The 13,864-nt window shown below is 51.9% G+C and overlaps 1 protein-coding gene across 11 annotated transcripts in view; it reads right to left on the bottom strand.

Annotated features, from left to right (window-relative positions):
* KDM2B (lysine demethylase 2B) overlaps window positions 1-13,864 on the bottom strand; it is a 123,006-nt gene that overhangs the window by 65,905 nt on the left and 43,237 nt on the right. For all 11 annotated transcript variants that reach the window (XM_019649018.1, XM_019649015.1, XM_019649013.1 and 8 more), the window contains 3 exons: window positions 9,882-9,997; window positions 4,064-4,190; window positions 1,430-1,914 (listed from right to left, as the gene is read on the bottom strand). In XM_019649018.1, coding sequence (XP_019504563.1) covers window positions 1,430-1,914; window positions 4,064-4,190; window positions 9,882-9,997 — 728 coding nt within the window. The remainder of the gene's footprint in view (window positions 1-1,429; window positions 1,915-4,063; window positions 4,191-9,881; window positions 9,998-13,864) is intronic.

Genomic DNA, 13,864 nt, shown 5'->3' with positions numbered 1-13,864 from the left:
AGTCTATCTGAAGTGTACCTGGCGTATAAGACGACCCCCCACTTGGAGGCATATTTTTCAGGGCCAAAAAATCGTCTTATACGCCGGCAAATACGGTAGCTAGAAAATAAGTCCTAGCACGATTTTCAGGGTGCTGGTAATACAAGCCCTACACCAAAATAAGCCCCAATTAAGATCATCAGCCAGGCATGACTGTATTTGGATAAATGCACATTTGCATACATGCATAACTGAATAAAATGCATCTTTTGGAGCAAAAATTAATATAAGACCCGGTCTTATTTTCGGGAAAACAGGGTAGATTGAAACAACTACTTGACTTGGAGCTGATGTGTCCTGGCAAAACACACTGTTCCCTAATAAAATTTAAAAAACAAAACAAAACAAACAAGAAGAACACACTGCTCGTTAGCACTCTGCCTATAACAGCTTTCCCCATCTGGAGGACTCCTATGCAGCCTCTACGGCCCAGCTCAGATGCCCTCTCTGCATAATGGTCCCAGAGCCCTGGCCAGCTCCCTTACCCTGGGTACATACAGCACACTCAATGGCACTTAATTCCCTGTCACCTGATTTCTTCACCTGCCTGTTTCCTTTGCTAGACAGTGAACTACCTGAGGGCAATGACTATGGCCTCTGGCTTTCCGTTCCCCCAATAGCCAGCACAGCTGGTGCTCAGGGAGAGTTGGCTCAATAACTAGGCTCTCCTTGGAGACCTGTGAACCCTGGATGGCCACATGGCCCACCTTGGCTGGCCACCTCAAGTACCAGCAGAACATACAATCTGCTCACTGGTCATTACCATCATTACTTATGCCTTCCGAACCTGTACCTCAAGCCCGAACCTGTACCTCAAGCCCAAATCTACCTCCCCTGTTCTAGAACTAAATAGCCTGTGGTTACTGTCCATATTTACTTGAACGTGGAAAAGCTATTTAGATGTTATGTTCTAAACGGAAATAATCATCTTTTACCCTCATTTCTAGCCATCAACCACAAACTCCTACTCCTGAGTTTTCTAGTTCAACCAATGGCACCAATAAGCCAAAACGTACCTGCTCCAGGAGAAGCCAGCCCAGAGCACAAACCTCCCTGACCAGGATGGAGGAGTCTGTCCCCAAACCCAACAGCAGCTACTCCAATAGCCCCTACTGTCAGCGAAGCCTGAGATTTTCAAGTATGAGAAAGAACTCATTGTCAACCACAGAGCCAGCTTCCACCAAGGGGTCCCCTGTAGGTCTCAAGGGTGACCTCAGTTGGACACCCTAGATGAGCTTGTTTGAACCAGGGCCCCTCTCCGTGTGCAGACACGCCCCCAGGAGGGTCTGCACTGAGCCGCCCTGAGGTGAGCTGCCCTTGGAAAGCTGTGCTGTGAACAGAACCTGCCCAGCCCTCAGCTGCCCAGCCCCAGGCGCGACTTCCTGCCCACCTTCACGCCCTCCAGCAGTGCCTGGGGGTCCTCGATGCCCTCGGGGACACACTTCTTGTTTTCCGGGAGGGATTCAAGTTTCTCCACCAGAGCTTTCAGGCCCTTCAGTTCAAACTCGGTGAGGTGGGTCCATTTGGCAGAGAGCTCGGTGCTGGGAGAGCCAGTGGGCGTCTTGGGGTAGTCTGCAGGCATCGGCGTGGACTTCACACTCTCCTCCGACTCATTGGACAAAGTCCTTTTGAGGAACCGCATGGCAGGGGCTTTGGGCTTCTTCCCGGGGGGCTCCTGGTCCTCAGAGGGAGTGCTGGTGGGTGAGGCAGGGCCATCGGCGGGTGGCTTGGGCACCTTGTCTGCACCTTCCTCCTCCTGCTCCTCTTCCTCCTTCCCCTCCTCCTCCTCCTGGGGCTGCTGCTCACAAGATTCCTCCTCCATCTCCAGCCAGGAATCAGATGAGAAGCCGTCTATACTGGGCTTTCTTGGGGCATCTACAGGGGGTGGGGAGGTGGGGGGGGTCACAATAAAGATGGAGATGAACGCCCCAGACTCCCTGCTGGGAGTCCTGGAACCTCCACTCACTATACCCGCCCCTTTACTCTGGAGATCGAGCTGCTTTGGACAGTTCTGATGGTCTATGCCTCCCACGGCTTCCAGAAAGGTTACGATCAGTCAGATACAAGTTCAAATCCCAGCTCAGCTTCCTCAAGCTTTGTGTAACCCAGATAGGTTGCTTCACCTCTCTGAACACACCTGGCATTTTATATTTCAACGTATACAAATAAGACAAAAAGAGCATCTATGATTCCATTCCTATGAAATGTCCGGAAGAGGGGAAAATCCATAAAGGCTTCTAGAAAGTAGATGAGAGATTGCTTAGGGCTGCCGGGGAGAGAGGGAGATAAGGTGATGATGACTAAAGGGCATGAGTATCTTCCTAGGGAGATGAAAATGTTCTAAAAATTGACTGTGGTGATGGGTGCACAACTCTGGGAATATACTAAAAACCACTGCATTGAACGCATTTAATGGGTGAATTGTATGATGTGTGAACTATATCCCAATAACACTCTTTTAAAAATATAAGGCAAAAAAAAAAATAAAATCAGGCAAAGACTACTTCCTCTGAAGGCTTATGAGGATGAAATCAGGCATCACACTGAGCACACAGCTACCGGCACTCAACTAGCAATCAATAAATGACGTGTCTCCCTAACGTCCCCCTTTCTCTTTGGCAGATGGACCAGAGAGGCAAGAGAAAATCGTGGCAAGAAATTTTAAGAAAAAATAGGTGCCAATGATCCAAACACTGCCTTAAGGTTTCCCTCTTGTGCCTAGAAACGGAATCGGGGATGTTCTTTTTGTTTTTGGGGTGGTTTTTTTTGCCAGGCCAGGAATGTTCTTCTACAGCCCTAAGTATCCAAACAAGAGAAATGACCCTTGTTTCCTGGTCATTTCCCTTATTGGGGGACTGCCACAAAATCAAGCCTCCAGTCCCCACAGGAACATGTCGCTACTACAGCCAGGGGTTCTCACATTAGTTCAGAAACATTTCCATCTCCTACCAGGCTGGGAGCTTGCGAAGAGCAGGTTGTAGGGTTTCTATATGTTTCACACCTGAATATCGCATCATCTGACAGGAACAGGACTCAAAACAGAACCCCCGCCCTCAACCCCAGACAAAACTGAGTTTCCAGGAGGTGAACAAACAGTTCCCAATACAGACCCCAGCAGAAACATGTGTCCTCCGTCACATGCCCGCCTGAAATCCCTAAAGTCACTAAGGATGGGAGTCAAGGGAAGAGGGGGAAAAAAGGCTTAGTGAGGAAAAAAAAAGAATCTAAAAATCCTGGAGATTACGGCAGAAACCGTGCAGACCAATCGCATTTTTCTATCCTGTGATGAGCAAGATGGAGTGATTGAGGCACAGGGCACTCTGCATCCAGGAAAACCCCTCAGCAGTGACAGCTCAGAGGCAGAGGGGAAAAAGCGGGGCTGTCACAGCTAGATGCAACTTCCAGGCAGGCATCTGTGAGTCAAAACTCAAAGACTGAGCCATTTTGGGGGCATTATATCCCTCTAAGTAACAACAGTGGGGCTGCAGCTGCGGCTAGAAACGCTCTCTCCCTGCCTCTGTCAGAACCACCCACTGCTCTGCCAGGCTCCTGTCTCCAGCATTGGCCACCCCTCCCAATGGCTCAAAGCTGGCCTGGTATTTGGGGGACCAGCTCCATCTCATGGGCCTGCTCCTATAAAGACAAAAACCCAACCCAAGGGTGCAGGGAGCAGGGGGATCAGCTACTAAGAAGTAAAAAGAACCACGATTGTTTGCTCCATGAGGATCCTGTTTCAACGGTCATGACTGGGACTGGCCCCTCCCCACATAGGCACAGTCACCAGCGAGACACGGAAGCCACCGAGGTGACTCTGTTTGGGGTCATGATTTCATTTTCTTGGATGCTGTATTGTGGGTGGGAAGCTGAGAAGGATGGCTTCCCCCGCTAAGGGGTCTCTAGCAATCTGCCCCATACTCTGGCTCAAAAGAATTCCCGGAACCCAGGGACTCTCAGGGGCCCCACTGAAATAATGCTTTCTGCCCCAATTGAGCAGTCGAGGCGGTCGGCCCTGCTGTTCACTCACCAATCAGCATGGATTCTCTCTGGTATTCCTGAGTGAGGTAGGACCGCTGGGTCACACAGTACGCATATCTCTCCAAGACATACCAGCACATCTCATAGTAGAAGGGGTAACGGAATTTAGGCTGCACCTGAAAGCAAAGACCCAGGAGCTGAGGTCAGTTTCTAGAAGGCAAGGGGAAAGGAGGGAGAAAATTGGGGAGGGGGAGGGGGTTCCTGAGAGTGGGACTTATTTTCATCATCTTAGCAAGAGCACAAATGGTGTGAGGGAAAAATGGGGGCAGAGGGGCTGGAAGGCAGAAGGGAGGCGCTGGAAAGAGGAAGATACCAGGAGCATGCACGAATGAGGAGGAAGAGGCCTGGGAGAGCATCATTTCAAGGTTCCCTGAGCTACGCGCCGATGGGGAAGGTGGATGGGGTCCGCTTAGTGCTTCGTGAGACGCAGAGTTGTCCCCTGACCTGATGACGGAGGGTGCCAGAACCACAAATGCGAGCCACTGCCTGATTCTAGCTGTAACAGACACCAGATCCTCGTCGTTCTCAAAAATTCCTGCACAGATTCTGCTATCCCTCCCTCCCCCGTGAAAAACGGAAACCAACTCCCAAACCTTACCCCTATGCAGACAATCAAGTATCTCCTGCATTCTAGGAGGGAGGCCACACCAGGCGGACCAATGAGAGTGGAGGGGTGTGGCCTCTCCTACCTCTGGGGGCGGGGCTTCAGAGGGGCCCGCCTCCTGCATCTCCACCACCACCACCACCACCTAGCACTGCCCAGCCTGTATTCCCAGGGTACACCCTTGGCCATAAGTCCCTGGAGTGGCCCTAACGCCAGAGTATACACCCCTGGGTCTGGAGCAGCTGTCTAGTTGGGGATCCCCTTTTAGCTGTTTTTTTATAGGGGGGGAAGTGTAGGTGCAGATAGCTTTGTGTATCAGAACTATGAAAAGGCCTGGGCCTCAGGGGGATTCCTGGGCAGCATGGGGTCTATACCGATAAGATGGCAACGAAAGATGGGAAAGAAGCAATACCACTGACGGCCCTGGCACAGAACCTCACGGAAACTGCATCCTGAGAGGGTAAGGAAGGACTGAAGGTGGTGCGAGGGTGGTCCCTGTCACCCACCGCTGAGCTCTCATTTCCAAGGCTACAATATACGTCATGCATGTCCATTCACTCCTAGCCTGCTCTCTCGCCAAGGTGTGTCTGCCTCGAGAGATCTCTGCAGGGGCCAGAGACCCTTCTTCATCTCTCCTATTTCCCAGTAACTCAGGGAGCTGAGAGTTAAGCAAGCACACTCTCCACCTTTCTCTGCTGACAACCAACAGGCAACATTCTACATGAGGGATGAAGACAAATACAAGCAGATCCTGGTCCTCCATGTGCCCTAAAATACTATGTTCCTGCATCTCTCACAGTGCCCACCTGGAATAGGCCAACTCTGCCCTCTTTTGAGAGTCCCAGCTCTCAGTTCCCCATCCAGCCTAGGCCCCTGTAAGTTTCCAGCAGCGAAGCCCTCTTCCCACATTTGGGGCCTCACTTCTCCCATCTGCATATTGAGTCTATATGCCTCTGGCGGATGGTATGCTTGGAAATGAGATACTGGCCGCCACATGCATTTAAGCTCCTCGGGGAGGTGCATGGAGTTGGGAACATCATCTAGCGGTTTCCTTGGCTCCAGCTACGCTCCTGAGAACCCCAGTTTTATTGCTGGGACAGTACATTAATAATGACATTTTTTCATAGTCACCAGATCAGTGCTCTCCAGAGTTTAAAAAGGTCAGCCTGAGGCAGCCCGTGACCTCCTCTGAAGAAGGATTTAGGGGTCTTGACCCCACCCCCATTCCAGAACAAGGATCAAGGGATTTTGAAACAAATAGCCAATACCTAGAGCAGGCTGAGGACAGGCGGGCCCGCCTTGTCTCAGACTTTGACTCTCATCTCCAGACTTGAGATTCGATTGGCAAAACTCTGAAGTTGCTTTTGACTTTTCAAGTTTTTGAAGATCGTCCGAGCCACTCTGCATTGATAGGAACCATGATGCCTGAGAATTTTCTAGATCGGGATGGGGGGTGGGGGTGGGTTTTTTGTTTTTTTTCCGGCTGTTATTTCAAGAGAGGAGCCCAAGGGAAACCAGCTGGGTGAAGACAAATGCTGATGAAGGAATTAAAATTTTCTCTTTTTCTTTTTTTTTTTTTTCCAAGAGAGCACCGCAGGAAACAAAATTGGCAAAGAATTGACTTACAAACGGGTTGTCGCCTTCTACCCTTCGCCTTCAAAAGGTTTCAGCCACAACATGCCTGGGAACATTAAACACACGATTGCTCAACATTATTTGTTGACAAAGTCGGAGCCTCAGCAAACTGAGTCGTTCACCAAAAGGCAAGACAGTCAGAAAGCACGCAATGCTCCCAGCCTGGGGCCTGGGGGGTCATTAATGTATCAAGATCTCCAGAGGTCAGTTTGAGTTCCCAAAGGCCCCTTCGAGTGGCCCCTGGCTGTATTTATTATTTAGCCTTTCCTCTTTGGGCAGAGTGACCTCAGGAGATCAGAACCAAAGTTCTGTTGGTGCATCTAGAACGCTCAGGTCTCAAGGACTTGAAAAACTAAAAGAGGAGGGTGGGTGGAAGTGCCTTAAAATTTGTTTTTCTCCTGGAAAAAAAAAAAGTCAATGGCGGGGGGGGGGGGGGGGGGGGGAATCCAATGGTAGGAGAAAGGTGAGAGAAAGGGTACATTATTTGCAATTTCCAAATAGATTCACTGGCTGAGAGGAAATGGGGCGTGCTGGCATTACCTCAGGGAAGGCTGCTTTCACTAGAACCATGGGGTGGCGGGGGGATAAATAAAAAAGAGACCAGAGTTTAATGAATGGTTATTTGGACCATCCCTATCCCTCACTGACCAAACTAGAGTTAAGAATAGGTAGCGATAATGGTTAAGACCTTATCTTCAAATAATAAATGGGCAATACATCCATTCTTTGATGCAGTTCTTCCACCCCCTGCAACAAGTTTAGAATGAGAGGGGAAAGATTTCATCTCCAAAGGGGGCAGGAAATGGAAACCAACCGGTCCCAGAACGCAGGCACCTGCTTGTGCTTGCCTAAGGGACTGCAGATAAAAGTCACCTCTCATCAGGCCCAGAAAAATTAAAATCATGAGAGCAAGACATGGCTTCCTGAACCTAGGAGAATTTCAGGGTTCCCCTGGTCTGGACGGTAGGGGGGGGTCCCCCACCTTGAGCCACAAAGGCAAATTGTTTTTCTAAGGCAAAAACCACACCGCAAGGCTCAGAGACTGACGATGTCATCCTCTGTCCCACCCTCTGCATTTGGTTTCTAAGCAAAGCTATGTTTTAGGACTCTTGAAAAACTATTTTTAAATGGCCATAACCTTCTTAAGGAAGCTCAGAAGGGTGTAAAGAATTAAGCTGTAGCGAGCTGACAAGGAGCGCTGGCACCTTTTCTGGCTTCCAGTGTTCCCTCCCCAGTGTCTTTTGTCTGCCTTGGCTCCTAAGACATGAACAATCGGGCCTTGTAGCTAAGCCCTCGCCAAGGACCAGAAATCACAGCAGATTACACAGCCTGCCTGCCACTGGTTCCAGGTTAGCCTGCCCGCCAGCCCCATGCCCATCAACCCGCTTCAGGGAAACCAGATGGGGTGTCCACTCAGATGAGGGACAGTGAGCCTTGGGGGAGGGGACCCTGCAGCACTCATCTGGATGTGGGCACAACAGTCCACAGGAGCTCAGCATGAGGCTCAGGGTTCCACTCCATTACCTCCCTACCGCCTCCCGCTTAAGGGGGAGGGGAGCTGGGCTCCTCACAGAAATGATGGGGCCCAAATCCACTGAGATGTGTGATCCAGATTCCTGGGGGGGAGGGGCAGCTGCCAAGCAAGTGGCCGGAGCCTTTAGAAATCCCAGCCTGACTCCGGCTTTCAGTAACTGCCTTCCAGCTTTCTCTCCTTTTCTATCCCACACTTCCTAGTCTGCTTACAAACTGGCCCATTCTTTGGGGCCGGCCAAAGAACAGTTGGCCGGAGCCCCAGACAGCACTTGATCTAGACGCTAAGATGACCGCTTGCTCCCAAATGGTGCCTCTCTCCCAAACACCAGGAATGACATCCCCCAGCCCAGCCCCGGGAAAAGGGAGGGTGGGCAGGCAACAGAGAAGAGAGGCGCACACATCCACAAAACAAGACCCAGTCTCTGCAGCTCTGGGCCTCCCGGACAACAAAGCCACCAACCTGAAAATAGGCACTCTCTCCCTTTGGTGCACCTGGCCGCTAAATGTGGCTAAAGTGGTCCCCGGGAAGCCCCTGAACAGAGTTCCTCAATGTCAGAACTGCGAAAAGGTCAGAGATATAGAGAGTGGCTAGAACTCTGACTTATATACATGATTCCATGCAGACCCAGGCCGGAAAATAAGACCCAGAAAGGCAGGATTCCGGGCACAGGGGACCTGCCTCTATGAGATATTTCTTTAGGGTCCAGACAAAGCAACACCTCTTTGGGGCAAAAAAGGCATCTCCTTGGCAAAGCCCAAGAAGACATGGTGTGGTCTGTCCATCCACACCGTGGAATATTGTTCAGCCATGAAAAAGAACGAACCACTGACACATGCCACAACATGGATGAAACTGAAAGCCATCACGCTAAGAGAAAGAAGCCAATCACAGACGCCACATTATGATTCCATATACAGTAAAACCTTGGATTGCGAATGACTTGGTTTGTGAGTGTTCCACAAGACGAGCAAACATTTCTATTAGGCTGGTGCAATCGTTACAATTTGCACCAACCTAATAATACATTTTAACTTGGTGATGTCTTGCAAAACGAGTAGTTTGTTTCCAGAACGAATTATGCTCGCAAACCGTGGTATTACTGTATATGAAATGTCCAAAACGGGCAAATCCATAGAGACAAAGCAGGTTAGTGAGTGCCAGGGGCTGGGGGAGGAAAACAGGCAGTGACTGCTAATGGGGACTGGGTTTCTATTGGGGTGATGAAAACGTCCTGGAAGTAGACAGAAGTGACGGCTGCACAACATCGTGATGGTGCTAAATGCCATGGAATTGTGCACTTTAAATGGTGAAATGTATGGTATGTGCATTCTATCTCAATAAGAAAAAGAAAAAAATATTTGAATAACTGTAAGGAAAAAAGGAAAAGAAATGGGCCCTTTTTGCCCCCAGTTTCCCTCCCTTGGACCTGTCTCAAATGCCTGGGGACACTTGATCAAGTTCCAGCATGGGAAAGAGGGTGGCAATTTGCAAGTAGCCAGTGCTTTTCAGGGGACACTCAAGGAGTACAGCGGAAAACACACATCACCTGAGACAGCTCAGGGGCAGCACCTGGGGGAAGCACAGGCACTGGCCTCCTCGGGCTCTACATCACATCTGGGGTCCCCGGAAGACACAGGGCCAAGACCTGACCTTCTTTCCAAGGCACCAACCACCCCCTGCAAACCACAGCAAGAGCCACCACGAAATTCCCCCAGTCCTTATAATCCCTTCTCCACATGAGAAGGAGGAAGAAGCAGGGGGCCTGACATCTCATGGTGCTTTCTCAAAAGACTCTTCCTCTTTGGCAAGGGGGTTTTGGCTGCCACCAGCCTGCCACTGGCCTGGTGGTGGAGAGAAACTACCAGGGTTCTGGGAGGGGCTCCTGTGGGCACCCTCTGCCCCACAGAACCAGGACCAAGGCCTGGCTTGAGGCAGGGAGCGGGAGGGAGCGGGGGACTTCGGAGTGATTTGCCCGAGCACTCAGCAGAGCTCAGGGGCCGACACGCCCACGAGGAGAGAAGGAAGCCGCCTTACCCGTGTTCTGTCCTCGATCTCGTAGATCCGCAGCTGCATGGGCACGTTAAAACTATGCAGGATGTTTCCGCCGAATACCAGAGAGTCTACAGGGGTGTAGACGGCATGGATCCAGCCTGGCGTGGGATGGGAAAGACAAGGTCAGCCACAGGCCCTCCTGCCAGCACGCAGGAGGGTGCAACAGGCACCGGTGAGCACCCAGGGCCTGGGCAGGGGATGCTCGGGGCTGCCTGAGGCAGAAAGCCAAGCTCTGGCTGGCCTGGAGGACTCAGGCCAACAGCTGGCTGGACCACTGCAGGCAGTGCCTCTGGCAAGCTCAAGTCGGGTGGTGGGTCGCTGACCAGCCCCCTCTTCTTAAGGACCTTGATGACAAAGGCTTCCCTATGTTGTTTCAGAGCTGGCTGCAGCAGCCAACAGAGAGGCAGGCCTTGTCCCCCTCCCCTGGGAGCTGGAAACTCCTCACTCAGGCTGCTCATATGTCCTTGAGCCTTTTGCTGGACATCCCAGGGACTGCCAGTCTCAGGGAGGGTCACAAAGGATTGTTCGGGGTGACAACTAAGAAGTGACATCTTGCCAGACACTTTCCTCTGTCCAAGTCCACCTTCTGCCATCAAAACCCTGCAAGGCCCATTTTCAGGTGGTCTCCATAGCCACATGACACTTGTACGCCCACATCAGCTCTGCCTGACAGGCCATTAGCAGCTAACAAGTCTCTCTCCTGCCGAAGGCCGCTTCTTAACGGCTTGGGGCGTGTTGGGCCTTTTTCATCTCCCTGAGCTCCTAGCCCAAAGCCTGGCACAGTAATAATGAAAATGATCACTGAGTCCTGCCCTGATCCAGGTACTGGTCTAAAGGCTTTACAGAACTTATTTCTCACAAAATCCCTAAAAAGTATATACTGAATTCACCCCAATTTACTGATGAGGCAACTGAGGCAGAGAAAAGCAAAGTCACCACTCAGGATTGGAACCCAGGGAGTCAGCCTCCACTTGGTCTGTAAACTCTAGAGACAAAGCAGGGCACCTAAATCCTTCATGAAGCGACTCTCCGACTGGCCATATTTCAAGTCCTCAGTACACCTACACGAGGCTCCTGGCTTCCGGAATGGACAGTGCAGAGCTAGAGGACAGGTAATAAATATCCTCATCCACGCCCATTTACAGACGCTGAAACAGAGGCTGAGAGAAGCTAAGTCCCTTGCTGAATGAAGTCACAGCTGGTTAGTGACAGCACCTCCGTTTTTAACCGCTATGCTGTACTGCCTCTGCATCAAAGGTTAGCACAAGCCGGCGAGTCCCAGGAGGCAGGCCTGCCAACACGGATGGGGGGCAAAGAGAAACACAGAGAGAAACGAGCGACGGAGGCAAAGAAGACAGGGCAGACAGTGGGGGAGAGGCTCACAGTGAAAGACATAGGAAGAGCAGAGGGGGAAGGGGACAGGCAGGGACAAGCTGAGATCTGGAGCCAGGCACCACAGTCCCCTCTCCTCCCGCCCCTCTCCTCCCACCAGAGCAGTCCCACCCTCTCTCCTCCTGTGAGCTGAAAACATGCCAGCTTGGAGTCACGGACAGCCACGGACAGCCACGGCTGCCCTGCCGGAGCAAAGCGGCCACCTGGGAAGAGAGCTCAGAGGCTGCGAGGCCACTGCTGGCATCTGAGCCAATGGCCCTCCCCTCCTTGGGGCACTGGGTGGGACAGAGCTGGCGGTCCTGGGGGGAGGCCAGGACAAGACCGCCAGCCAAGAACACAGGAACGTAGGCTTTATGTAACCCGCTGTGCTGTCGCTGGCTGGGGTGTGGCAGAGAGCCACTCTGCCAGTAGCAGTAGCGGTGCCCTTATGGTCACCTGGGCCTCCGTCCCCACCCCCTTCTCGCCCTCTGTGCAGATGAGTATGGCTGCCCCTAAAAGCCCCAGTTTCCACATCTGCTTCAGCCTCTCCACCTGCGCTGCGTACTGCCTGATTTTCTCAACTACATTGTCTTTATGTGTCCATCAAGGAGAGCTACACTATTATTGTTGTTGGTACCATCAGCGTTATTTAAGCAACATTCCTAAGACTGGACCTAGGACCCCCAGGTTTACGCACATGCACATGGCGGGCTGAAGCCTGAACGGGGACAAGGATTCCTGGGTCCTGTTCCTAAGCTCCTCGCGCACCCGCCTACCGTCCTGCAGAAAGGCCAGGTCCGGGGGCTGCCCCCTCTCCTGGCCTCCTGGTGCCTGTGCGAAAAGAGGGGGACCGCTGCCTCCCCATGGCAACTTGGTGAGCAAGGACTCAGTCCATGTAAGTAACTGCCACCAATGTTCACGGCGGCCTCGTCCACGGCAGGGCTCCGGATAGAACGGTGCCCACGTGAATCGCATTTATCAGCCCTGGACTCTCCTCCTCTCCTGTCAGGTGGCAAAGCAGACACACCTAACTTATATCTGTTACCCCGATGTGTGAGCACAGAGGGCAACAGAAGAGAGGTGCTGCTGCCAACAGGGCAGCAGGGAATCCGTACTCCCAGTAATACTCCTATTCAAGGGTTTCTAGAAGCTTCTACCTCCCCACGCCTCCCCAGGGCCTCACAGGTGGGTCAGAAAGCCTCCTCTTGGATTTGAGTCACTGCCACGTCACTCCCCCTCCCCCCAGCCCTCCCCATGTCTGTTCCATTATGTAAACGCTTCCCTCCAGAAGAACCAGCCTCCAGAAGAACCAGCGAGGGGAGCTAATATTGTTCCTAAGTCCCATCAGATGGCATCTCATTCCCTGCACCCCAGCAAGCAGGAGACAGCAGGTGTCCCAGGTGAATGACCAGGCTGGGAAGGCTGGCATCTGTTTCCTGCTCCCAGGCCAGAGTCACCAACGATATGAAGGCAGTAACAGAGGCTATTCAGGCCAAGCAACAAGGGACACAGCCAGTCGTGGAAGGAAAGCAGGCAACCCACAAAACCTACTGACGGGTGTTCTCTGGGACCTGAGGGCCTCCCCCCACCACAAGAAGGACAGCGGGGGCACATGTAGTCTCACCCACAACCCAGACATTCAGGATTCAGAATCCAGCCCCCCATCCCCACCCCGCCCCCACATTTGCCTATTTTTGTGGCTATCTTTACATCTCTGCAAATATAAAACCCAAGGTCACAGAGAGCTCAGCGCCACACAGAGGCCCACAGCCTGCTTCCTTTTCCTTCACAATCATCAACCCACTCACTCCCCGTGCTGGGCCAGGCCTGGGGCTGGGCACTGTGGCCACCACAATGAAGCAAGGATGGCTTCTCTTCTCTGGGACCCAGTAGCTGGCACGAGGGGCCCAAACTGGCAGGCCAAGGTCTGCATCGGGGCCCAGAGGTGTGTTTAATTTGACCCACCTGTGTTACAAAAGTGAGGAAATTTCCCAAGGCCATCTGAATTGCTTCCTTCCCTGGAAAAATGAGAATATGGGCCCAGCAGGCTCCATTCCCGCCTGGCCCTAAATGGCTGGAGCTGAGCAGCGGTTGCCCCATTTCTCAGTTCCACCACCCTCTGTTTCACTACCACCCTTTCCCTGCTCTGTACCCATTTTACAGATGGATCATCTGAGGCCCAAGCCTCATTATGCTATTACTAAGTAACAATTAGTTATTGGGTTGTCAGAAAAGTCATGATGCATTTTTGCAGCGATAAACATAGAAAAAAATTCGTCATGACTTTTCCGACAACCCGATAGCTTCTCAGACTTGCCCACATCTAAGAAACACCTGTGGCCACCATGAATTTGGGGTCCTAGGTAGTTTTTACTATAAAAAGCAAGGATGGAAAGTACTTTCAGGCCAGCGCTAGTCACTGACCCCAGGTTCCTTCCCAGCTCCCTATGCTGGGCTCTACCATCCTGGCTGCTGCCTGGCTAGACATGCGCTCAGAACAGAGGGACTTTCTCACATACTCCCGAGCACCTTCCAGACAGCCAAGTGGGCCCTTAAGAAAGTTTGTTAAATGAGAAAATATCTCTCCCAAAGTT

This window comes from Hipposideros armiger, unplaced genomic scaffold, assembly GCF_001890085.2.
Source record: "Hipposideros armiger isolate ML-2016 unplaced genomic scaffold, ASM189008v1 scaffold_128, whole genome shotgun sequence".
NCBI classification, from domain to species: Eukaryota; Metazoa; Chordata; class Mammalia; order Chiroptera; family Hipposideridae; genus Hipposideros; species Hipposideros armiger.
This window is presented reverse-complemented; position numbering and strand designations above follow the sequence as displayed.